Source organism: Ixodes scapularis, unplaced genomic scaffold (genome assembly GCF_016920785.2).
Source record: "Ixodes scapularis isolate PalLabHiFi unplaced genomic scaffold, ASM1692078v2 PGA_scaffold11__112_contigs__length_91849675, whole genome shotgun sequence".
Taxonomy (NCBI): Eukaryota; Metazoa; Arthropoda; class Arachnida; order Ixodida; family Ixodidae; genus Ixodes; species Ixodes scapularis.
Window position 1 is genome coordinate 22,821,862 of NW_024609837.1, and position 27,717 is coordinate 22,849,578.

Here is a 27,717-nt window from a genome sequence, read left to right on the forward strand (position 1 = left end):
GCACTTGTGAGAACTTGGGAGAAGGGCTGCGCATAAAGGAAGTTTTTCGGCTTTTTGCATCACTCTTAGCATCCGTGTTGTTCTTTGTGCTTTCTGACTATGAATTTCCTGCGTTCTTGCACTGCGATATGTGCATAGGTTTCTAAAAAGAAAAAAAAAAACGGAGTCTTGCAAAAAGCGCAGCTTTCCCTAACTCTGTAATGGCATCAGAATAAACAAACATGGCAGCGCCCATGGTACAGAGCAAACATTGGTCTATCTAAAGCACATTTTCTGTTATGCATGTTGAAAATATGTCATCACAGCTCCTACGCGTTTGTAATGGTCATCCCCAACATTCTTGAAGATCTAAGCTCAGCACTTCTCTGCTAAATGCACTAAAATTATATTTTCATCTGAGCAACACAAAACATCGCAAAATTCCCCGGAAATATTTTAGACGACAGTCCTAAAATATTAATAAGCAGTGATCAAACTTTTGGGCGTCTATAACTAATATTCCACGCCACTGCCATTTTTTTTTATTGAATTCTTTATGTTGCCTGCACAAAATTTTCAATTTCTGCCTTTCTTGATAAAAGATCGTAATATTCCGGAGGACTGCAATCGCCTCGATATCATAGAACTCAAATCAATTAGAATTTTGATATTTCCTTGAAAACTTTATATTCCACAGAATTTTCCAGAAAGTTGGCCATGGTATCGCTTCCCAACACTGTCTCGGACTCTATTCAGCGGCCGTTATAAAGAAAGAAAGCCTTAATCAGGTAGTGCATTAATGAGTAGTTAATGAGCTATGGGACGCAAGTTTATTTAGCAGCCGTTCAAGTGCATCGCTCTTAGGATGAGTGTGGCGGCTTTCGTTGTTTTCGACATCAATAAACAAATGACTACACCTTGGATGTACGTTCTGTACGAACAAGTTCCTCTTTTTTTTATTGTCATTGGTCATTATTACTAGAGTTTGTCATCAATCCTTAGCATTATTACACTTGCGAGGAGAAAAATAACATCAACAACAACTCAAATTCTGCGAGTGATTTAGAAGACACGACATTTAGTGAGTACGCACGATCAAGTTGACATTTCCATAAAAAAAAATAAACAGAATGACCAGATTTCATCGAACAAACATCTTACTAAAATAGTAACCGATAGGACAAAGTTTGCTTTTTTCGAAAATTTGTAGTTTGAAAGCTAAATTCTATTCATGTTCTCCAAGATAATTGCCATTAGAATTGAGTATTGTAAAACATGAGTTCGCGTTTATTCTCACGAAAAACAAATTTTGTCGCGATGATTTTGGGCACATAATACACAATGCACATACGCACGCACATCCACACACTCAGGGACGAGCTGAAATTTACATAATTTCACAAGTATCTCCCTCTTTGTGGCTCACTATTTACAACAATGTTCGCGAAATGTCAGATTCAAAAAATAAAAACTAAAGCCAAAACAACATTGTTAAAAAACGCACCCGCGGCAGAACTTGTTTCTCAAAGACTACGTCGTTTCTTTTTATGTTTTTTATTGTAGCTTGCGCTACGACATCGCGTAGTACCTTAATCGTTCGTGTTTTCCCCTAAAAATAAGATAAAACAGCAACATAATAATTACAATAACTAAAATAATAATAACACTCGAAGAAAATACAAAAAAAACATGGCCCGCGCGAAAATTCGCGCGATACTTGAAAACAAAGGTGGACTCATGAAAACAAAAACTAAGGTCGCGCGCACACATGCCAACAAACAACACAGTGGTCACAAAAACCTCAGTTGTCGTCGGGCAAAAAAAAAGTCTTCGTCGCGCGCTTCACACAGCACACATACACGCACAGTGTTGCCAGCAGTCACAACAGTCCTCAGGCACACACGGAGTCAGAGTCAGCTTGAAAGAGTATGGCAACATTGAGAGGCGAGCCACCCTGAAGCTTTCGCGCCGTGAGGGAAAAGGGGGGTCGGGCTTCACCGTTGTTTTAGAGATTTGAAGATCTGGACCGTTCTCAGACCACCCGACAGCTGATCGATTGGGTAGACTTGGCTACCGCAGAGCTTTGTCTATCAAATAAGGACAATTTAATGACTTCGTGTAACGGCGCAAAGCGGACGGTTTACGGCGTAAACCGGGCATCATTTAATTATGAGTTACCGACCGTATCACCAGCCCTACTACACAGACTCGTGTTCGTTAAACGCCGAAATCCAGATTGTCTAAAATCTAAAAGATGAAAATTTTGGTGTGCTAATATGAAATCTGAAAACCCGTATCGGCCTCTTGGAATATCCGAGCAAAACAAGTTTAGATGTCATTCTTTAGGAAAACTCTAAATTTAGATGAAACCGTTATAATAAAAGCGAGGTTCTCGTTGGCTTAAATTTATTTTCTAGTCTTCACGGCTTAGCATACCATGATCTGTCGTGTTCTGAAAGAATTTCCCTGAGACGGCAGAACCCTACATAGTCGCATCTTCAAAACTTGCCAGGCAGACATATTGACATTGGCCTGAAAAAATATAGATGATCTAATAACTTCGGTGCCTTCCACACAATCATGTACCATCCTGGACGCTGGACGCAAAATAAAATTATTTTAGGCATCTCGAAAAAAAAAAAAACGCGCTTGAAGTGTTTACAAATATTTCTATTTGTGTAAACTGAGAAAACTAAAAAAAGAAAATATTGACTGACGATTTTTCTTAAGGCCGAGTTAAATTATCTTGCATGAAACGAAATCACTTTGTTTTTAATGGACGTACGAACTGAACATGAATTCCTAAGCCACTGTTTTCTGCCTAAATAAAACCTTTTAATCGATGGAATTAATCAGCGAAAGTACGTCACATACCTCAGTACGAAATACTTGCTCCTGCCACATCCGATTCGCCTACAGTAATGCGTATGACTCTAAGAACAAAAACACAAATAAAAAGCTAAAAAATTGTGCAAAAGCCTCGTTTCAGGGTCACGTTATGTGAAGAAGAAATTTGAATTTTAAGGAAAACGTGTCGTCGCCTGCTTAGGGTTTACGCTATCTGATTTTCAAGCGTCCTGAAGTTTCAGCCTGCGTGAGCTTCAGCCCGATCCGTACTACGTTCTGATTCCTCCTCGCGTACAGGACTAATCATCGACTGCGGTCTGAGAAGGCGTCGCTTGCCGCAAGCCCGACCCCGAGAGCGTGCCAGACAGAGAGTTTCGAGAGAGCGCTGACCCCCGGGCCGCTCGGCCCTTCATCGGAGACTATCCTCCCTGCATCCGCAGCTGCCCGAACGTTCCGAAGCGCACCGACGTGTTCCTCAGCAGCAGCGGCGACGCCGGCGGCGCGCCGCCCGGAATCCTCCGGCGGAACGCCCGCCGACCAAGTCATCGACGGCAAGGAGGTCACTTGTGCCGATGGACCGGACCCTCCCCGTGCGGGGGGACGCCGATGCCGATGACGCCGAGCGGCACGTGCGCCCCGAGGGCGACCCCGGGTTGCCCCGGGGCGCCCAGCCTGGGGCCCGTGAGCGCCTCGCTCTGGGAGTTGTCCGAATCGGAGCAGCTTCCCGAGGAGCTGCCCTTCTTGTCGCCTCCCGAGCCGCCGCCGTTGTGCGTCTTGACGTGCTTGCTGAGGTGGTCGGAGCGCATGAACCGCTTGTTGCAGACGGGGCAGGCGAACCGCTTCTCGCCCGTGTGCGTGCGGAGGTGCCGCTGCAGCTCGTCCGACCGGGTGAACCGCTTGCCGCAGAAGAGCCAGTTGCAGACAAAAGGCCGCTCGCCCGTGTGCCAGCGCAGGTGGGCCTTGAGGTGCGACGTCTTGCCGTACACCTTCCCGCAGCCCGGGATGTGGCACGAGTGGATGTTCTTCTTGCGCAGGTGGGCCCCGGCCGGTCCGAGCCGCTCGGCCTCTTGGCAGTCGGGGCAGTCGCAGGTCGCGCGGCCCGTGTACCTCCGCTGCGAGCGCGGCGACGAGGCGGCGACCTGCGGCAGCGCCGGCTGCGCCAGCGAGAACGGCGACCCCACCCCGGGGGCCCCCTGCCCCGGAAGCATCGACTTGTACGTGTCCTGGAGCAGCGGGGACGAGCCCAGCAGCGGCCCGCCGGTCAGGCCCGAGCCGAGGCCGTAGTCGGTGCCCGCACCGTACGCGTTGGGCAGCTGCGAGTGGCCCGCGGCCGCAGCGGACACGTCCAGCCAAGAGCCCCCCGTCGCCGCGCCAACCTCCCACCAGGGGGTCGAGTTGAACGCGTTCGCGGGCACCTCGGGCTTGATGTGGGCCGCGCCCGGGAAGGGCCAGTTCTCGCAGTACGCGTGGGAGTACATCCGGCCCAGGGGCTCGACCTTGGCCAGGAGGGACTCGCCGCTGGACGCCGCCGAGGACGCCGACGAGACGCCCGGGTAGAACAGCGACTCGGACGGGTAGCTGCACGGGGCGGTCGTCGTGGACGCCGCAGAGCCTGAAGACGGCGTGCAAGAAAAGATTAGTCAATGTTCCGTCTTGACTGTTCATGTTAGCACGCAGTTCGAAGCCTTCGAACCAAGCTTGGTGGTCAAGAGATGCAGGCACGCTCACTCAAAACTGGAATAATTTGCAACAGCAACAACCTGGCCTCAAATCTAACTTCGAGCAGCAACGCTCGTAGCTAGTGGGTTCTTGCTGCTCTTGACATCACCTACCGAAAGACCCTGCAGCTGACCGTCAGAGGACATTCTCTTTCGCAACTGGTCTGACTAAAAATGCAAAACAAGCCTACAATAACCTTAGCTTTTGCATTGCTGAACGCTGAATAAGTTATTGGAAAATAGTCTCACAACTGTCTCACCAATGTTGATCCTTGCCCTTATTTCTTAGGAAAATTTCTCTTTCTGTGCGTTCACCCTTTAATATCTGTCTGCACTGGGACATGGAAGTTAGAGAACCCTTGGCGATTGATCTAAATTATTTTATTTAGGTTCTTACAGTACCATAGAAGACAACATGAGTATTTACATACACCATGTGTGACGGATAAGGAACTAAAAATCGTTATTAACATTTTAATTAGTAAAAATAGACATAGTTCCAACTAGAAGGTTACTGAGCATCATCAAATACCACTAGATCAACTTTTTTTAGAACGACTTGAACCTCGTGGAAAAGTTTGAGGAGCCCCAAAATTATCACTCGCTCAGCAGGCGCAAAGCTAGCAGTAGCAAAACGAGGATGATTAGATTATCACTAGTGTTGACGATTGGGCTAGTTGGTCATTCATATTAGCGGAAAACAAACAGCGCAAGGACAAGGACAGAGTAGAAGGCGGTAGACACACACAGCGCTGACTTACAACTGAGCTTTATTGGCACTGACAACCTGTATAAATACACAATTTGCCCTGCCCAAAAGCCAAGAAAAGAAACACAAGAGGAGGACTACACGTGTTCCTAGAGTCATCTGCAGGCGCCGTTGCTCTCCGATCTGAGTAGAAAAATACACTCCTTTTCCGTCAAGGCAAGTGACGGGGCACAAACACACTCAGAGCCCGATTGTCCAATGGCGCGGGCTTCTATAATCTCACGTGTCAGTTTATCTTTTTGTTTACTGATGACCGTGCATCGTTCAAAAACCGGAGTACATCCGCAATCGCGGCAATGCACCCCAAGGTGCCCCGACACAACCTGAGACACATTATATCGATGCTCTCTTAAACGCTCATTAAGACAACGTCCCGTCTGCCCTATGTATCTCCGGCCACAGGACAGGGGAATAGAGTAGACAACACCCGCAACGCATGTTACATGCGTTGCGGGTGTTGTCTACTCTATTCCCCTGTCCTGTGGCCGGAGATACATAGGGCAGACGGGACGTTGTCTTAATGAGCGTTTAAGAGAGCATCGATATAATGTGTCTCAGGTTGTGTCGGGGCACCTTGGGGTGCATTGCCGCGATTGCGGATGTACTCCGGTTTTTGAACGATGCACGGTCATCAGTAAACAAAAAGATAAACTGACACGTGAGATTATAGAAGCCCGCGCCATTGGACAATCGGGCTCTGAGTGTGTTTGTGCCCCGTCACTTGCCTTGACGGAAAAGGAGTGTATTTTTCTACTCAGATCGGAGAGCAACGGCGCCTGCAGATGACTCTAGGAACACGTGTAGTCCTCCTCTTGTGTTTCTTTTCTTGGCTTTTGGGCAGGGCAAATTGTGTATTTATACAGGTTGTCAGTGCCAATAAAGCTCAGTTGTAAGTCAGCGCTGTGTGTGTCTACCGCCTTCTACTCCTTGTCCTTGCGCTGTTTGTTTTCCGCTAATAAGATTATCACTGTGTTCCGCCACTGCTACTTTTCCGACTGCTGGTCGAGTGGTAACTTTGGTGCGTCCCCGAGTTTCCCACGAGCTTCTTTCTAGTCGTTCTGAAAAGAGTTGATTTAGTGGTTTTCGATTACGCTCGGCATGTTTCCAATTATGACCATATGATTATTTTTACAAAGTAAAAAGTTAATTAAAGAATTTAGTTAATTAGCCGACTTATTGCAAAGATTACCACCCACATAAAGTCCCCTGGCTGTATAACTGACCTGCACAAACCTTATTAGTGCATGTTTTACGAATAGTTTGTAATAATCTGGTCGAATTGAAATAAAACACCCGGCATATTGCATCTGTGTATATTATATATATATATATATATATCACTCGAACGGGAGATCGCCGAAGAACGACTCAAAGCTCAGGAAACGTGAACTTCATAAATCCACGCTCCGTGTTTCTGTAATCCAGTCTCACTGCGCGAACATCATACAAAAGACATACGTGTGTTTCGAAGTTCGTCAGCAGACGGTTTTTGTATGATGCACTCGCATGCAGTGTGTCCGCAGCTCGTGTCTACAGGCCAGCGGGCCGTTTATGAGCAAGCCTTCGCTTGTGCGCACCAGGTGGGGGCAGCACGCGCGTGCGCAGAAACCAGATTCGCGCGACACGCAGCGTTTGCGCATGAGCTGTGGCCACAGTAGCGCCACCGAAACGGCGTGACGTCAGGGCCGCAAAAAACAAAAAAAAAAAACTTTCAGCTTTTCAATTCTGGTGAAGAAGGAAGAGCAGCGGAGCTGTAGCTTCTGTTCTCGGCGGTGGCTTTCCAGGCGAGCGATCTGCTCTTCTCTTGCAAGGGAATCTGAAGCGCTCCACGCAGTGGAACTTGAGGCGATAGCGGCCTCGCGCCGGTTGCGGAACCATTCGCGCTGCGGCGCACATCGCCGCTCGTTCCGTTCCCGCTCTTCTTACTGATGATGATGATGATGATGCTTGTGGCTATCCCCTTTGAAACGGGTGGTCACGTATGTCGTGTCCCAGCCTACTCCGAAGAAATGTTACCGCCATCTATGAGCGACGGCAGGAACCAGTTGTCTGGTTGCCGAGGCTGGAAAGGTTGCCGGGATCTATGAGCGACGGCGGCAAGCAGACAACCGGCAAACAACACTCTGGACAGCTACCGCCATCTATGAGCGACGGCGGCAACCAAACTGTTGTGTCGACCACGGGTGTCGACATCTGTTTGGTACCGGACACGATCCTGGGGAAACTAGCCCTCATAACAGCTCCGCTGTACAAGACTGCGGTCCTCACCGGGCGACCGCTGGTGGTTGTGCTGGTAGGGTCCCGAGTGTCCCAGCCTAGGGTGCTGGGACGGGTGTCCCGACTGCGGCCCGAGTCCCCCGGACGACGACACCGGCACGGGCGGGGGCGGACTGCTGGCCGACGAAGAGGACGAGTTGCCCTGCTGCTGGTGGGGCGGCTGGGACGAGGACGACGCCTTCTTCCACGGGTGGAAGCCCTTGCCCACGGCGGCGTCTGCCAGAGGAGGCGGACTCTTGCTGGCCAGCTTGTTACACTGCGCTGCCAGCATGGCCAGCGGCGTGCCGCCCAGCCGCGGATGCTCCTGCGGGCAGAGGGACACACGTGAACACCCGGTGTCGACACACTATACTCGCCGTAAAAAGTTCCGGAACTAAGCTTCATGCATGCGCTCACTCGGTTCAGTGCGAAACCAAGACCCTCTAGCCAACAAGGTCGACTTTACAACGTCGGCCTTATTAGCTAACTGCTCTACGTCATATACTAGAGGCAGGCAGAGAGTTGGTCTGCTTTCAGATGGGACTCGGCTTCAAAAGAAGGGCACCAGCAAATATTGACGCAGCACTCGCGGCCAATCAGCGTCCAGCGCCGTCCTCTCGTGGATGACGTAGGAAATACAGCGTTAAGAACTTCTAAAAGGTTCTGTTCAAGCTAGCCCCATATTTTACTTATTTTTCGCCAAACAAACATAAGGCTACTTTTTAGAAAAAAGGGCTATCTAAAAACCGCTTTTTATTTTCAAACAAGGCACGCATTTGCTCACACCACGATGCGCGTGTTGCAATCATTAATATATATCTTTATTTATTTATTTATTTGATACTTCTGACCAAAGTAATTCAAGCTGGATGAGAAGAACCACAAATATATAATAACAGAAAAGTAACAAAAAGAAGACAAACAAATCAGCAGTCCGTAGGCAGAAAAGCAACGAGGCTGAGGCCATACAAGAACAGCAACAAACAACGCAGTGCAAGTTTCCTACTGATTATAACATAAGCTCCCATAACCATTAAAACAAAGTCCACGAATTCGGTGACTATAACGTTGCCCAACTCTATATACCCATAGAAGTGTTGAACACGTTCCTCAAAAAGGGGAACAGAAAATCGTTCCTCGTTCCTTCTGATTTTTGGAACGCGTTCCCGTTACAAGTTCCATATCAGAAAAAGGAACTCGTTCCCGTTACAGTTAAAAATGGAACGTTTCGTCACATTTACGTTACATATGCATTTTGCTGATTGCCATATATAATTAAATCGAGGAAAGATTTTTTTTATCTATCCATTAAATAAGAACATACCGATTTGAATGCCATGATGGAAGGGCACAAGAAGAGGAAAAGCGGAAGCAGGGTTTCATTGGTTGATATATTCACCTTTAAAAATCTAATCTTTTAACCATATTCACGTTTGTGGTGGGCTATTCAGACGAGCCAATTGTACTGTTACCCCACAATGCACGCGGTCTTTTACAGCAAACTCGCACGTTTAAATCTAACAAAGTCGCTAGTTCGAACTCAACAACAGTTGCTTCTCTATGTTGCTCTCCGCAAAACGAGCAAGTGAAGAAGAGGGCAGGGCTTTTGGAAGATCAGCCTTGAAAGTTGCAAGTCCTTCTTCGTGAAGCTAGGATTCGTTGTTCAGTTTGAAGATGGGGGACGAGGGGAGAAGGAATAAAGGTTAATTTTTGTGTTCATTTTAAGCGACCAATATTCGGGATACAAGCGTGCGTTCGATGTCTGGTAACCTGCTATTTTGTTGTAACTGTAGGTCACTTTGTGGATGTTTAGTGATAGCTGTAGTCGGCCTTAGATTTCTGGGTGTATGAGGATTAGTGGAAACAAAGGAAGTAGCTAAGTTTGAAACGTCCCTCTTTCTGTGTCTTTTCCTTCGATTAAAAGTTTTGCTTATTGTACCTCTCGGGCACTGAAAAAAGGATTGATATCCACTAGTTATCCTGCACCCGGCTGTTACCAAGCGAGGGCCACACAAATTAAACCCTAAGATAAGTAACCAAAACGTCATCGAGATTCTGCTCTTCATAAAGATATTGTTTTCATTTCTTTAGAAGTTCCCTCTTAGAAATAGAATACAAAGTACCCCACAGGACGAGAAAAAGGAACGCCGTTCCTTTTTCTGTTCCCGTAAAAATGTAACGAGCTCCGTTCCAGTTCCACCGATGAAAAATGGAATGGCGGCGTTCCTTCGTTCCTGCTAAAAGGAACGCGTTCCAGGAACGCCATTCCTTGGAACGCCGTTCCGTACAACACTGACCCCTAGGCACAGTAGGAAGAGGGCATAAAGCTGTGAACCCGACAAACCAGACGGAGCTTCGATGCCAGGCGCAAAGAATGTATACCTTTGGTGAGCGCACTTTACCTGTGGTGAGCTCTCGCGTGTTTTCCACCGTCCTTCCAATGAGCTCACGCAGCTGTAGCTTTCGACTTTGGACTAGTTATGCTGAAACTGGGTATAACGACAGGCACTTGGACATGGTCGTGGCGAAGATCACCGACAAGAACTCGTCGGAGGAACCTCGTGATCCTGTATATGTTCGCGAGGAGTGTTCACTAGAATCGAGGAGTTGAAGCTTTTGTCGAGACGAAAATAACATGTCTACGACACGCTTTGAAACTATATGAACGCAGGTAAAATTTGACGTCGCTATCGTCGATATGTATGCAGGAGTCGTGACATAATTTCATTTCGTGTATTTTTCTGTCATGGCCCGAAGGCATTCCAGAGGAAAGTGGGCGCTGTAACATAAACATAAAAATCAAATAAAAACAGCAAAGATACCAAATTACTACGAAACATCATTTAAGAAATTAGTAATTGCAATTTTAAAACCCGCGGTGTTAGTAATTGAAACTATGGCTGCGGGAAGGCGATTCCAACCAACGGAGGTTTGAGATAACAAGGAGGAGGCATTAAAAGCTGCAATGGGAAATTCTCACTTTTGGTCGATGATTGGGGCGCGAGGATACCTAAGATGTTTTTTTTTTTTTTTAAACAGTGCTTGGTGAACTGTCGGCATAGAGCGATACATTTGGCGAAACAAACATGGGCCAGATATTTTGCTACGAAGGGAAAGGTTAGCCGAGGATAGAGACGCTTTCACAGAGGGAATGCTACATAGCTACGCAGTGACAGCGTCGTGATACGAATGACGGCGCGTATTTTATAGCGTCCGGCTTCCACGTAATAAAACACGGCATTAACTGCCGAGGGGCTCAAAGGGAGAATTGCACCCACCGACAGGCTAAAAAATGCAGGGCTTGGTTTATTGTGTTCACGTTTCTTGCTTCACGATTCCTTTTTCGACTTTCCCGTCGGCTAATCCCACAATTCTGCTGACTGAAGTGCCATGAGACGGCCGGCACTCGAAGCACCCTGCGTTTGCTAAGTTATCGGTGACGGTAGCAAAAAGAGCAGGAATCGGCAGACGTATACGTCTGTCGATTCCTGCCGTATCATCGAGCGAATGTCTGCATCCGCGCAGAAAATGTAGATGTCATTGTTGTTATATACGCTATATAGGTGCGCGCATTTCATGTGAATGGACATCAGACACAGGTGGATCCATTACCAAGCGTTAGGTTACCTCGCCAACTTCGTGCCCACGGTTATGTGCCGTCCTGGGGCTGATGAGACACGGAACAATCTGAAGCGCCTGCCAGTGCACGGTGACGCGAGCAACACAGCACCTAGGTAGATGGCGTGACGATAAAATTTAAAAGATTCGAGTTGGTACGCGAACGTCAGTTGGTCACGGAAAAAAAAAAAAGCGAACTTACGTAACACCGAGGCATTTTGGTCCTCGATGCTTGTCACTTTGGAATGTGAGCGTGAACTACACACAGAACGCAAGTCATGCCTTAAAAATGAAAAAAAAGCCTGCACGCTTCTTACGTTTTCGTAAAGCACGCGATGGATCAAATTACTGTTATCCACCGATCGCTTCCAGCGAATACCGCGCCTCGAAAACAACGAATTGGGATCGAAAATGCGATCTGGTTAGGAAAAGTACGCTTGACACTTCGCTGCCTCATTGAAAATGAACAGATCGCGTCTTTCGCCGCCATCCGATTCTCGCACGACATCATTGGCCGGAGGCTTTCCGAAGACCGCAGTGATTGGCCCACCGCCTGTTATGCCACAAAGTATAGACGCGCGGGCGTTTTCAAAGTGCAGCCAGTCCAAGCAACGTCGAATCGTCAAAACACAGTTGTCCCTTCTCGAGTCACGACTTGTACAAGTCACGCCGTCACGGATCGCTCGAAAGGTCACACTCCGAAACAAAAGTCCAGTCGCCGTAACCTCAACAATCGCGCCATCGCTCAAAAGAGAAGACGTCGGCCGACAATCCCAGCAAAACGCTCGAATCGATCACCCTTATAACTCGGAGGTCCCGGACGATGTGCCCCCCCCCCCCCCCCCCCTCCCCGGGTTCCAACACCCCGTAGCCACACCGCGTGCGCGAACCGCGCCACGCACACAAACCAGCCAAGCGCGCCGTGACGAAAAAAAACCACGCCAGGGGGCGTTTTCACGGCGGACCCAACCCTGCGCCTAAAACCGCAGCTTGTCTGTCCCCCCCCCCCCCCTCTCCCGGATAGCTACAACTGTCCGCACCAGACCATAGTTCACGCCGTACGACAGCCGGCCCTCCATTTTGGCCTCGACTACACAACAACACACACACACGCACGCACAAACACACACACACTGCGGCATCGCGAATATTTCACTCTTTTCTTTCTTCAGCCCCCTCCCCTCTTTTTTCTGCTGTCCCCCCGAGGGTCCCGCCACAAGCCCCCTACTCGCTTCACGGTAGGGCTCGACGAAATTTTTCACGGCTGCTCGAGAGCAGAGAGCGTCGCGCGGGTGGGTTGCTCGGCGTTCCGTCGTAGAAGCGCGGCGGCCCGGTTCAAACCAGCCGTTCCGAAAGCGGGCGGTAAATGGACAAAACCTCGAAAGAGCTCTCCCCACTCCCCACGAGGACCCCCTCCCTGGGTTCCCTTCTCCATTTCTGCGGGGCGCGCGAGAGCTCCATTCAGTCGGGCTGTCAGCTCACAGCTGTTTAGTGCTGAATTACAGATCCCCCCCCTCCCCCTCCATTTCCCTCCCAGCGCGCTCCCTCTCTTCCCTTTTGCCTTCCCTCTTATTTTCTATTTCCTCCTCTCCCGGCAGCTTTACCTTTCTTCCTCTTGCGAACGATTCCTTCCGTGGTCGCCCGCGCTACATTACGTTTGCAGGCGGGTTACACTGAACTACAAAGTTCTTCGTTCTCGCTACGCCCGTTTCAGACTGGGAAACCTTCCCAGCAATATCATTGTTGCTAGAGAGTTGTTCCCTAGCTCTCCCTAGATTTTAAATAAAGTTTCTGAGAGAAATTGCCCCGTCTGAAGCGGGCGTTAAAATGGAAGTTACATAGGGAATTATATTGAACAGTTATTTGTGCGATTGGCGGTACGACGGGGACCTGATGGCAACAACCAGCGAGGCTGCCCACCTGTGCGATTCCGTAAAGACAAATTTGGTTGACTTAAGGCTGGTTGGTTGCAGCCGACCGATAACCCACTGTTTTGTCGTTGCCGAAAGAAGTAATAGCAAGAGGCTTAGAAACCGGAACACCCGGGTGCAGTCAAACGCCAGTGAATGAACCAGGCTTTACACGCCGACGTTGACTCTTATTTGGCCTTTAACTGCACGATTCACTTTGAGGGGCAACCAGCCGCACACGGAAAATGTACATATTATAAAAGTAAACTATTCATTCTAAAAAATAAGAAGAAAATATTGTGGGTATGCTTATACAGCTTTGAAGTTAGTCTGCCTTCCACGAGCAACTTGTCACTCAGCTGTAGATTATCAATGAACAACCAACTCGCCCGAACCTCCGTTTTAACTGGCCAGTGCAGTACAACCGCTAGCCTGGGGTTTTCAACGTGCATCACGCAGTAGTGATACACGACCGCACGCCAGTACGGTGCTCATCCAGATCGAAACGGGCAGCGGTGGGGGATTGAACCCAGGATCCTGGGTTCTGCAACGCGAACTTTCGCTCCACGTGCTCCGAGCAGGTGTGCGCTAGCACACTCGGACACATTGCGCCGGTTTATGTCGATGCTACGCGATCGTTAAGTCGAGTTTATTCCGAGTTATTATAAGAAGCATCGTTAGTCGATCGTAATAGAATGGCTTACGTTGGACACGTGCTTTTGTTGTAGCTTTGACCAGTTAGGAAAGCCGTCATTATTATATTTATTTTAATGACTTGGCAATCTGTGGAAAACAAGCCCTTATCGAATGCTTCTCGGAAATAAATATTGCGCAGATTTTTTTTACCGCACAGCGTTTTCTTTATTGATTTACTATTACGCAATACTTCCAATGGTTTTTCGCCATCGTATACCGATAAAAGATTACATCAGGTTTCTTGCAAACTGTCTCAACTGACAATGTGAAAGGTTAAACTGTGTATACAGTGTATACAGCCGGATGGCGGTGAATTCCAGTCCCGCGTAGTTTTTACGAAAAGAGTATTTAAGCCCCTCGAATAAAAACACCCCGAAAAAGAAAATAAGGACGAGTAAAAAAAAAAACTGGGCAGACCAAGTGCGCTTCACCTGTCCAGTTTTTCTTTTTTTTTTTTTGAGTCGTACTTCGTGTTTGTTTGTTTTTGATCATTCGAGTGCATCTCCACCCAACCGAAGTATGTACTATCCTACACTATTTAATCCTCTTATTTCAGGAAGCATATACATCAATATTTTCAGACTGATTTAAAGGTACATAGTAAGCTTTCTTTGCAGCAAACATCCTCGCAATTTCAATTCATCCCAAAAAAAAAAAGACAGAAAAGGATTTGGGTTTTAGAGAAGGCCCACAAACAACCGGAAAGTTGCTGCAAGAAAGAAAGTCCCAGTTTTTAGACCGACCCTCCGCCCCCCCCCCCCCCCCCCCCTTTTTCTTTCCAACAGCCGACAAAGTCGAACACGCTACATTACATCCCAACACACCACCACACCGACTCGCTCCCCTAACACATGCCCCCCCCCCCCCCCCCCGAAACACCCCCGTCACCTCCCCTCCGCACCCCCTACTGTGACAACAACACACGGAACCTCCTTTGATGTCCTTGCTGGGGTCGGTTTTTACAGGCCGCCGGTTTCGAACTTTAGCGTGCCACCGCCACGTTCGTACTCTCAAACACAGACACACACACACACGCACACAGACGCGCTCGCACGCACGAAAACGCACATGCGCCGTTTGTGTCTCGGAAAATAGCCGCTCCAAATGATGAACGACTAAAATCGTGGCCCCCGGGACCTCGCAGAATGAACGCAGATCGACTTCCATTCTACGACGGTCACAAGCGCGGGCAACGAGCAGTACAATCGGTTACAATACCGCGCGGGCGCTTAGGGTGTTCACCGACGCTTTGCGTCGAGCTCGCCGACAAACGCGGCGGCGGCGACGCCGTTTAGAGGGCGACGAACACAAAATACATCCAGCGGGGGCCAAAGGAAGGAAAGGTGACGACGCCATTTTTGTAGCGAAAACGTCGGCACAAGGAAAAACCGTTCTGTCTACCTGACGGAATCGGCCCCGAGCACTATTTATTTATCGGTTGCCACCCGAAGTTTAGCAAAGGTGTTGAAGACAGAAAAGAGGGGTTGTTCGCGGCCTGCCCCCTCCCCCCCCCCCCCCCCCCTTTTCTTGGCACGCATGCGCAAAAGAGTCTTTGGGAAGGAGGGGGGGGGGGGGGGGGGGGGAACATGGCGACAAAACCGCCGACGGGGCGGTGTTTTGGGGAGGGACAACTTTCCTGTAGGGTTCTTCTTCTTCTCCGGGCTGCCGCCATTGTTGCGAGGCGAAAACCGTGCAAAGACAATCCATCTTGCGACGACAAACGCCTTCTGAAAGCGGTGCACTCCACAGCGACCCTCACAAGCCGGGTAGTGACAATGCCGAATTCATCGCGGTCTCTTGTGCATTTCCGATTTCACCTCCTCGTAGCCGCCTCCTTATAAGACCAAGTGTCTTTTTTTCTTTTTCTAAGTGTTAGTTTAGTTTTAAATTTTTTATTTTTATTTAATATCACACTACTACGTTATTTTTTTTTTATTTTTATAACCATGACTTAAGAATGGGAATGGCGAAGCGTGAAGGCGTGAGCTTTCCTTTTCACTGCCTTTTGCATTTTTTCTTTCTTCGTCCCCACAGCACTTCGCATGCCCGTTAACTTTATATATATATTGTATGCTTGTGTAGCTACTACTGCAACCGATGCCGAGTACGTAATATATAATGTAAAAGATATATAAGCTAACATAAAAAGAGAGAGAGAGAGAGAGAGGCTTGCTGTGAAAGCTCGGAAAGTTTTGAGGGAGAGTGAAATCTAAATGTTAGTCAAACTCCTCCTTTAGCACAATGGACCCACCCTTGGCGTAGCGCAACTATAAAGTAACAAACTGAAGTAAAAAGTAAAAAGAGGCCCTGGATAAAGGTCCCATGGCATGAACGAGGGTCACCCCTCGAATTGTTCGACGATCTCAGCGTGCTTCACTGCTTCAGTGCTCTGAAGTCGAAATATTTGGGGGCGAAACGCCACATTTTGAAAGCCTATAGTGCTCCATTTTAGGTCCTTGCATCCCCCCCCCCCCCCTTTTCCCCGTCTTCTGCGCCGTTTATTTACATCGATGGATAAGCTCCGAATAAAATAATTTCATAAAAAGCAATCTGTTCGCCTGACTTCTGCGCTGCTGGCTTGTAAGTTCGGTATTTGAATGTCAGAATACCAAACATGAAAGATAAATGTTTATGTTGCTTCTTTCTCTCATCGCATCTATTATTTAGAGAAGAAGGTAGAGTTGGACGTCGGGTGCCAACAATATCGAAAAACGTGTACACCAACACGCGGTCATGACGTCGGAGGTACAAAAGGAGACGGCTGAGTAGAGTCGTAAGATATGCCCAGCGTAATATAGAAGTTTATTTCTCCCAAAGGTAAATTCACTACCGTCTTTCCCAATGTTGCTTCTAGTTAATTCAATAACAACTCGTTGCCAAAAAAAAAAAAAAAATCAGGCAACATTAAGGTATGAAGGTGGGCTAGTTGGTGTATCACGTAAAACCAAAATAACGTAAAAGAAAAGAAAAAAGACAAAGGACCACAGAACAAATCTCATACGCATAGCTCTGGCGACGAGATAGAAATTATGTGGTCGCCGGTGGGTCACGTGACCCGGACTGCGGCTTTGATTGGATAGTGTGGGCTAGGCCTAGTTTATCATGCGTTTACAGTTTCGATTTTCAAAGACTAGATTCAGCCTGCCCCACTGAGGCCCAGATGGGTTGGCCACTTTCTGCTGCATAGGAGAAGGATAAGAAGAAAAAACAAACTCGTACTTCTCAAATTACCCTGGGTATACTGAAAACAGCCCCACCGGAACATCCACTTCCGCTTTTCGCTGAAGCACCAAGGGAATACCAACCAACGATATCACCGAAAAAGCCCGAAAATCCCGAGGAACCGCCGAAAAATCAGGGGGAAAACGACCGAGCTTTGTTTTCCTTCCACGAGGTGGCGCCACACCCCGCGGCGGCGGCGGCCCGCTCTCGATGCGGCTTCCGCAAGCCCTTCGAGTCTCGCCCGTCCCCTCCTCCGAAACCATTAGTTCCGAGAAGAGACGGTCCGTTCCGGACGACGCGAGAAGGCGCCAGTGAACTGGCTCGTTTTTGCATGTCTCGTCTTGTCTTGTCTTTTGGCTGACTCTCTCTCTCTGGTCGGCGGCCTTGTTTCCCGCCACTTGAGATGATTGACAGGCGCCCAGGGGCGGCCTCCTTTGTTCTTCGCCGCGAACAAGTTCACGACACCGTTCGACCCCAGCAACTTTTGGCGTTGCTGTTGTTTGCCTGGTCGTCCGTCTGCTAAGCCATTTTCCCGTATCGAGTCCGTGACGCAGCAGTTTTCACGCTCATGTTCCATGCCGTCGGGCTCGTGGTCCTTCCGAAATCGGACTGCTTCCATATCTACGGTCTAGACACTGGATCTAGAATAAGGATAGCAGCCATCACATGTGTCCTTTCGAAACGCATTCCACTTTTACAATAAGGCAGCCATGGAACCCATTAAGCACGCGATGTTAAGGAGTGACAGTTTATATGGCGTGACTGAGAATTTGACGCTTATTTGCAATGAAGGCATAGAGATGGAGAGAAAGAAGGATTCTATCTTGACTCCATGCAAGAGAGAATGGTCAAATTTTAAACCACGCTCGACTGAACTATGCGTGGAGTATTTTCCTGGGTTTTGCCTTTTCGAAGAGCCGGACCGGCTTCGGGTCCATTTGGAGCGGCGCACTCGGAAGCTGGATTGCCTGAGGTACGGGCATTCTGTGAAGTGAAGCCACGCCTGCATAATCAAACTTACGACTTCCACAGCGCATAAACGTCTCACAAGAACAGGCACTCACTCGATTACAGACACAAAAACATGCACACAGCATTGTTTTTGTGTCTGTTATCGAGTGAGTTCCTGTTTTTGTGATACGTTTATGCGCTGTGAAGTAGTCATAAAAGGGGAAACCAACTAGCCCAAGCTGCTGTGTTAACATGCATAATCGAACACCACTTCGTCTGGGACGCATTAATACAGGTCTTATGAAACCACCTTTCCTTTTTTTTCCTTTTTTTGCAGGACGCAGCGCATTGTTCACTGAGAAAGTAGAACGCGGGAACACATACAAATGAAAGACATTTGCAAATCTCTGTAATGCGAAGTTAGAGCGCAGCCCTTGGGGTATTTTGATTTTGCGATATACCGCGTTAAACTTTTGGAGAAAAATATATGTATATATGTAAAAATATAGATCATTCTCCTCGCGTACTGGTTCTGCACCCTCCTCTTCCTCCTTCGTACCCTCCTATTCTGTACCCTCCCCTCTTCCTCCTGCGTACCTTCTCCTCCTCCTCCGTAACCTCCCCTCCCCTCGCAGTTTCCCCGCTAAATTTAGCTGGAAAATTGACATCACTAGACCTCAACACAAAATAAAATTTCCTGCTAAATTTAACGGGGAAAATTACGTCACATGACTTCGTGTCACGTCACCTATGAACAAATTCAGTTTCTCCGCTAGATTTAGTGGGAAAATTGATGTCAGGTGACCTCAACCGCAATCCAATCCCCCGCTACATTTAGCGGGGAAACTGCATTGATGTTTCGGTCTGTCACGTCCCATAATGCAACACTGCGCATTCAACTTCCCCGCTAAATTTCGCGGTAAAAATGTCGTCACATGAACTCAACACCAATTCAGTTTCCCCGCTAAATTTAACGTGAAAATTGTGACGACCCATAATGCCGTGCGCGCGGTTACGCCGACGGCGACGCAGCTCAACGCGCAAACGGGCGCCTTGGGGCTACGCTCTAAAACCCCATAAAAAAAAGAATCCTGGAACACAGCCCAGTATAGAGTAAACCGAACAAAATGGCCGGACAGTTCAATGTCAAGGAAGAATATTCGACGCTCAGAATTGGGTTTCGCCTCCTCTTCTATGCCTCTAGCTCTTACATGCAATGACGCTACGGAACAAAGTTAATGTCCCAGAAGTAAGAAGCCGTCTGGAGCGCATCTTCCTTGATAAAAAATAATAGGATTCATGGAACAATTTTCGAAACATCAAAAGCACGTTGGTGCGCGTCTAAAACAATGCTTAACGCTCATGTGACCTCCAGAGCCATGGATGTCACGGCCCTCCACGCTGATTCCCTCTTGTTTTTGTTTAAACCTGCGTTCATTGCTGAACGCACTGTACACCGTAGCAAAAACTTCACTGTGTAATGCCTAACACTATATTTTCCTGCTTTACAAAAAAAGAAAAAAAAAACTAATTGCAGGACTGCGCGCCTTCAGTCATTAAATTAGAATAGTAATATTTCATTTCTATCAGAAAATTACTCAGTATAAATTATAATCTGAAAAAAAAAATTAAAAAAGAAATCGCTCTCGAGCTTTTAAGAAACAGGAAAGTAATGCCACTCTCAAAATCATCAGGCAGCCTGTAGAACGTTTGTTGATTTGAAGAATATGCCATGAGATAAACACTGACACGATATAGACAGAAAGTAAAAATATATAATACTAAACGTACAGCAAAAGCTTGTAGCACTGGGGTATTTCAATGTGATCCGAAAGTGTAGCATAGACGTGACAGGGCGCAAAAGTATAAAATAACTGCCCATTAGCGCACACCCGTCCACAAGCACATAGAACAAAATGAAACTATGCGAGGATTGCGCTTGGAATGCGTTCAGGTTAAGCTTGATTGGGTATAGCAAAGCTGCGATCAGGGATGGGCAGTATTTCAAATACAATTATTTGAAATACGTATTTAAAACGCTTTGAGTATCTCGTATTTAATTACACATTAGGGTATGTATTTGTCAACCGTATTTAACTACTTACAGTTGAGTATTACAAATACATGTATTTTAAGCATTTAACCAAATACAATTTTGGGCACAGCTCTTCGCATTCATGTGCGACAATGGGCGCTCTTCGCGAGGGGAGTCATATCCGAAAGGCATGAAACTTGCTGTGCTTTGCGCAGAATAAACGGCGAAGGAAAACGGAAGGAACAAGGAATTACTGTTAGTCTTTGAGGACAAAAAAATGCCTTTAAAAAGTATTTGAAGATTATCAAATACGCTTCATGTATTCTTAACTTTTCGCACGGTTCGAATGCATAACTGTGAATCTGTATATGTGGAGAAGACTGCCATCGACGTCTTCTATTTATACGTATAACCTGTGCTTTGTTGTGGTGACAGGTTTTCAAGCACGAAGCTTTCCAGCACGTACACATCAAAGCACCGCTTTCTGCGAAAGGATCTGGCACATGCTACAGCTGAACGTCTTAATGAAGGAAGGCTAAACATCTCCACTGCGTGCCGCAGTATAAGGTAATCCCTTCAACTTCAGCAAGCGAATAGCAGTCAGAAGAAAGATGCGGCCGGTGACGTCAAGGGGTATTTTGTGTGCACCGTGTTCGGACGAGGGGCCTCAACGAGCCGTCGTTGCTTGTTATATACCTGATTTTTTGGCTCTTTGGTTTGGCATGCCCTAGGAAGGTTAGCATTTCTTTCGCAAATGTCTGAAAACAACGAACATAGATACATCTGGTAGTAAAATTGGGCCATATATGCGCCCGTTTTATGGGCATTTTCAATTGTTTTCCCGTCGAACGCTTCTGAATCGGCGGGATAGCGCGGATTTCGAAGTGAACCTGCGGATCGGGGTCGCATGCCGACTTGTTTATTTTAAAAAGGTCTTCGCTGAGAAGGCCTGCGAAGGCCTTCACATGACTCTAAAGTAACTTCAACGCAAGGCTCATCAGAAAAAATCAAACCCAGAATTTGAACCTTTCAGAGTCAGCTGGCAGCACGGTAACACTGCATTACTCAATCACCTGAAACTCTGTTTTCCTCACATTCCATAGCTACTGAGTTATACAGACTCGACAAATGCTGGGAGAGTACGAGTAATAAAATACATTCCGGGAAAATGAAACATTTCTCCGATTGCCCTATAAAACAATAAAGTGCGAAACTCACATCAGTTGCTCAGGAGTCTTCTGCAGCCGTGTTAGTAAACTAGTGCGTCGGCCTACATAATTTGCGCTCGCTGTACATGTGCGATTTCATTGGCATGTGCTAGCAGAATAGCTAGACTAATGCGAATATTTGCTTAAAATAGGGGCTGGGTATATTTTGTTCCAATGGCACTCTCGGCCTTGGCTAAATACCAGAAATATTATCTGGTGAACAGATATGTGGATCAATTTTTAAATGCTCAAATATCTCGGCGATTAGTTTCCAAACACGAAGTAACTGAGGGTCAGTATAGTTGTTACGGTTATCATGAGATCCTAGCTCCAGCGAAAGTTCCAAGTTTTTGCCAAGCCTACAGCAGGGCGCTGACGTGCGCGAGTTTCGAATTTCATGCGAAGGTGAGAACTAATGAAGGAAAACGCTGTGCGTCTTTCGCAAGCGGCAAGCGATCGTCCGGGAAATCTCGTTAAAGTTACCTTTTTTTCTTTGTATTGGCACTGAGAAAGTAGTGTTGGTTGAAATATCGGATAGGTATATTAAACTGAGCTATACCTCGTGACACAAGCCAAAGAAAGAGCAGCAGTTTTGAGTGTAACAACGTCGACCAAGTTTCGCATTTAACAAGGTAAAACACTGCAAGGCAGACTCGCCCTACGTTAGTCTCGTGTATTTAAGTTTCTTATGTGGTTTTACGGCAGAGCTATAAATGGGCCACGACGCATAAAATTGAAAAAAGTAAGTGTCATTGACAACTCGTCCAGTATATATAAAAGATACAGGTAGTTCAATTGTTCATTTCGCTGTGTGAAGCTCAGTTCATGGAATACAAACGGTCTCTAACGTAAGCAGAATACGAACCAAACTGAACATAGTGTATGCCGTTATGCGTATACCCTTGAGATGAGATGAACTAACGATTGAATCGCAAATATTCACAAATTGAGGGAAATAAAGTGAAATAAATTGTGTTGTGTGTTTTTTTAGACAACAGAAAATTACTCGGCTGCAGGGGGCGTCTAGTAACTCAGCTGTGGATGAGCAATTTTGCCGGTTCAGTGCCATCGTTAGCTGGGGGTCTTTAACGTACATCATGCCGTAGCGATACACGTCCGCCAGAGACGGATCAAGAAAGTTTCGGGGCTCTGGGCAAAGGTTACTCCTGAGGTCCCTCACGGGGATAATGACCATGACAATAACAACAACGACGATGATATGGCTGGTTAACACAGTACTTTTTAGAAAGTCCAAGTAATTATTATATATTTACATTGGTGCCTTGAGCAATGTCATCGCTCAAAAAGGGTCAAATAATGTGGTCACTCTAAATAGTAAATTTTTATTTATGGGCAAACGGAACGCGGTTTTCTAATGACTGCCACGACTCGCTTTTCAGTAAGCACTCTGGGTTAGAAGTGGTGAACTATATTTTTGCCAACGTCGTGCTCGATAGAGCTAGAAGGACAGAGCAGACGGACCTGCATCTTTTCCAATCTCTCAGGCATGATGGATGGACTCCATTTGGTAGTCATGGTCTAGATTTTGTAAGATGTAGGTGACAGTCTTTATGGAATGTCTTCGGACAACAGCTTGCATATTTAATCAGCTTTGGTAGTTTTTATCGATTCTTTAATTTCTAGACTGCTTTCCACTTAGAAGCCCTCACCCCCCCCCCCCCCCCGTTTTTTTTCACTAATTAGATGCAGATAACCTCCGTATTCGACCTGCAAATTAAAAAGAACTGCGCAACCGGAATAAGGCCTTGTTATATTGGCCGTTCTCGTGACTTAAACCAAAGCACTAAAATGCAGACAAGTGAAGTGATCTGTTTGGCACCTTTTACTTTCACACTCAGGTTCAACAAAATCAGCCGCTCAGAAGCAGAAACACAAAACACAGTAGATATAAATGTCGCCCATTTGTTTTTACTTACGCAGTCTGCCATCCTTTTTTCTTTTTTTATGAATCCCAAGGAATGCTTTTATATGTACTTGTTTTTCTGGAAGCCCGAAGGCTATTCTCCTGGCTTGTTATAGTCAGGAACATTTTGAGCCCATTGTTATAGAGAAATCGGTCTCCACCTTGCTCAAATGTTCAATACGAAGATAGTGAACACATCGAGAAGCCAAAACCTATGTGCAATTGTCAGCGTAAACAGACTTGACTAAAGGACCACTAGTATTTCTAAAACGGAAATGCAAAATTGCCCCATAAAAACGAAGAAAAGTTCAAGTCTCCCTTTTGACTTTAAATCGGACAAACCTCACTGACCCCCCATTCACACTGGAAGCGGATCCGCGTTCGCGAAGCGGTTGCGAAAGCGGTTGTATAAAGATCCAGTGCAATTGCACGCGCATTTGATGTCATCGTGTGCGCGTGCAATTGTACTGAATCCTTATACAACCGCGTTCGCAACCGCTTTGCGAACGCGGATCCGCTTCCAGTGTGAATGAGCCCTTAGACTACCACGGAGATGACAGCTCTGTGCCTTTTGCTAGGGAGCATCGAAGGCAGCGCCTCATAAACATCTGTTTGCACGAGCCTCAGTAGAACAGAAGGAGTAGGCATTTACAATATTTTCCTTTTTTTTCTCTACAGAGAGATGGAAAAACCCCGAAGGCTGGGGGCCCCTCCGTGACTCCTTTGGCTCGAAGCCGTTTTGAAAAGAACGCGAAGATGTAGGGTGAGGTGCCGGTCACATGTCGAAGACTCCCCGGGTTCTGCAGCCCGAGCTTTCGTTCCGTGCACTCCGAGCGCTGCGCCCTACGTTAACACACACAACCACCGATCCCCAGAAAAAAGAAAAAAAAAAGTTACAAATACACGAGATGCAAATGAACGTAAATATAAATCCGACATGAACAGAAACAACATAGAAGGAGATGCGCCACAAAACTAAAAGCGGATCACGCATGCGTAAACACACCTGTCGGAAGTCGCATGACGATTGGAGATCGTTCCGCGCGGCTCCCCTGATAGCAGTTTCGAGAAACGCCGCCGCAGCCACCGCCGGAGAACGAAGTATCTTGAACGAAGCCAGCGAATCCCAACACATCCACTTCGAAGATGCCGCTTCCAAAAACGCGATTTTCCTTCTTTTTTTTTTTTCCTAGTCCTTTCCTTCGATTCGATCGTACATGTCCACGCGTGGTCAGGACGTCGGAAACTTTGAAAGCTCGAGCCGACACTCGTACTACATCACCACGCGGCACGGCACGGCACACACACACACGCGCACCTCATGTGGGAGAGAGTGTACGCCGTTTCTCAGAGCTGAGAGGGAAAGGGTATGCAACCTCCTTCCCCACTTTCCTACCCTTTCCCTACCCTCCTCTCCCACCATCCCTTGGTGTCCGCAGTGCAAGGGCCCCCAAAGGAACATCAGGCGGCTAGGGGGGTGAAGCTCATTACCGAGTTTCTAGAAAGACGGGCGAGCCGGTTTCTTTTTTGTATTTATTTGTTTTTAATTCTTTGCAAGGCCGCGAGTCGTACGAGTCAGTTGGTCGGGCCAAGAGCAGGCGGTCACAGGGTCCTTCTCGATTGTTCTAGGTAAAGTCGACGGTACGGAGAGAAGGCAGCAGAACGAAGAAAGGAAGTACTGCCGTCCAAGAGCACAAAAGTTGGTCTCCCGGAGAAGGAAGGATATTTTTCAGAAGGGGGCAGCACCCGCCTTGGTGCGTGTGTGTCTATGTGTGTGCCGCCTGTGTCCGCACTTCGGCAGAACAAAAATAGAATGCACAAATGTTACTGGTCCGAGGTGAACTCTACATCCGCTTGAACGTATTTATGGTTGAAGCAATAGAAATCAGTCCGCAGCAAGACTCGCACACTTTGATTCATCACTTCAAGGGGAGAGCTGAAAACTGATCACGTCACACATCAACTCAGCAGTTTTGTACGCTTGCGGTCAAAATGTTAGACGAGAAGGAAAGTGTCCATAGAGTTTAAATATCAGTGCTTTTTTTTTGTATCCATGTTTTTGGTTATACTTACTCTATTCTCCGCAAACCATTGCTCTCGGTACGGCAGTATCTTCGGTATACCAATCTTATTTTACGTCAGCGTCCTCGTTGTAAAGTGTTTCGGTTACGGTGGTGTTCGCGTTGTACCAGCATCCCTGTAGGGTTTGTATTACACCGATGTTCTCAATACACTAGCGCCGTCATCACACAAACCTTCTACCTAGATTCTTGGTGCTGTAGTTCCAAGGTGTCCTTAGGGTAAAAGAAAGGTTTCCGCAAGTCAAACCTTAAAATCTTTGCAAGGTAGAAAACAACAAAAACGCATGCAACTCTGCGCCAAAGCGAGCAGGTTATTCTGCACAAGGCGAGCGACATAATTTGCTGTTTCGGACTTCAGCGTACAATTTACAATGAGTGCGCCCTGCAGGGAAGTGTACCATAAGGGAGTTGTCTTTCAGTCGGGCGACTAAGCGCTTGTAGGTCTCCATTTTGGAAGTCCTTCTTTCGTACAACACGTACTGTTGTGTCGTGTGACGTTCCGTGCTGTCATGAGGCACGTCAGTCATCAAGATATATGTTTGTGATGATAGCCATAATTAATATTTCATCATCCCCTTAGCTTTCGAAAACAAGCATTATCTCCCATCCAGTGAACAGCCTCAAATCCTAGGATGTTTGCATGATTACTCTTCGTCTATAGTACATCACTGCACGTAACATTGTTCCGGAAATCTTATTATATGCACGCGTTGTTCCTCATTTCAAACTGAACAAAGGACAATAAAAAAATGCATTGGAGAGGTTAGGCAGGACCGCATGTCCTAGCAGAGAGTATAATCATCGAACGAAGATGGCACCACTGTCTCTACAGTAGATCGGGACAAGCACTCGCTCTCGGAGATTCGACGAGACATTCCGGGAGCAAAAAAGAACGCAGGTCGCTGATGGACCAGCCTGACCTTGCGTACCAAGCCGGGTACGTACATCATGCCCCGCGTGATGACAACGTCCACTTCAAGAAACCGAGAAGAAAGAAGAAAAAAACAACTACGGACATGTTTTCGATTAGGGGACCCCGACCTTGAACGTTCTTCGCAGTCGGGGAGCAGCAGGAAAGGGTACCATCATCATCGACGACGACGACGACTACGAAAGAAAAAAAAAAAAAACTATCAATGAAATACGAAACGAAGAGAGACGAGAGGGGGAAGGTTGGGGATAGCCTCTCCTTCGTCGCCTCGGGAGGGCATGCCACATAATTAGCGATTCTGGAAAACTCAAGCTGACGAAAAGAGAAGCTCTCGCCTCGCACTCTCGCTCCCCTCACTAACGACGACCACACGGTGCGTCTTTGTGTAGCACGCCCACAATGAACAGCCTGCGACGACCGGGCACTTTGGACGACGCGAAGACGGCCGGGGGAACGCGAAAATAACAATAAAGCCGCGGAAATGACAACGACTCGCGCGCGACTTTCTGGCTTTCACTTGACTCCCCCGCTTTTCCCTCGGAATCGTCGGAGCCACCTGTACAACATGTGCGTAGGCGCACATGTGCGCGCTCGTGTAAATAACCCCGTGTACAGGGATGGGCAAAATACATGCAAATATGTATCGAAATACAAATACAAAATACTTCGTGAAAAATGTATTTAATTACAAATCTAATTACATTTCCAAAAAAGCATTTAAGTAAGAGATACAAATACAACCAAATGTATTTGGTCTCATCCAAATACTTACCCAAATACATTCCTGAAAATTTGTGTCAGCGACTTCAGGGCACCTGCAACGGGTTTCTGGGTATCTCATTTTAATTTTGCATCGCACACTCGGGAGTTAGTGAGCGAGGCTCTAGTAACGTAACAGAAATATAATGACAAAAAAAAAATGTAATCAGCTTCGACGTAATAGATGACAAAAGTACAGAGCTTCAAGCAGCTTATTTTGTCGATTACATTTTGGTATAGACCAACAAAGAACCATACGACCAAGACGCGCAACACTAGCTAGAGATTTTTTTATTGTTGCAACTCGCAACAGTTACGGACGACCCGCGCATTTAGAATGTTCCAGGCGTAAATATGGATGGAAATCAGGCTGGAAAGCATCACAAGTTGTCACAGGCACTTATTTAGCCAGTCTGCCTGTGAACGTCGATTTCGCCACTATTCTTGTCCTGGACTAGCACCGTAATCACAAAGTCACTAAACGCTTGTGCTTGATTGAGAGACACTGCATTCGGTGCAAAACGTACTTTTCTTCCTGCTCTGGACAGTGACAATAAATTTGAGGGATGTATTTTCGCCCACAAAATTGTATTTAATTACAATTGTATTTGAAATACCCGTTTTAGTATTTAAATACACACGTCAAATACATTACCAAATTTGTAATTAAATACAAATGCAAAATACACAAAGTATTTCAAATTCGTATTTTAAATACTTGTATTTGAAATACTGCTCATCCCTACCCGTGTATTTCTGTCTGTGTGTATATCTGTGCGCGTACGCGTTAGGGAAGCCAGCAACCAGCCCCTG

General features: G+C 46.9%; 1 protein-coding gene across 2 annotated transcripts in view; it reads right to left on the minus strand.

Moving 5' to 3' along the window:
- Positions 1–902: 902 nt before the first annotated feature.
- LOC8041104 (transcription factor Sp9) overlaps positions 903–27,717 on the minus strand; it is a 180,621-nt gene continuing 153,806 nt past the window's right edge. For both annotated transcript variants that reach the window (XM_040504260.2, XM_040219632.3), the window contains 2 exons: positions 7,582–7,894; positions 903–4,438 (listed from right to left, as the gene is read on the minus strand). In XM_040504260.2, the coding sequence (XP_040360194.1) occupies positions 3,387–4,438; positions 7,582–7,894 (1,365 nt within the window). In that variant the 3' untranslated portion in view covers positions 903–3,386. The remainder of the gene's footprint in view (positions 4,439–7,581; positions 7,895–27,717) is intronic.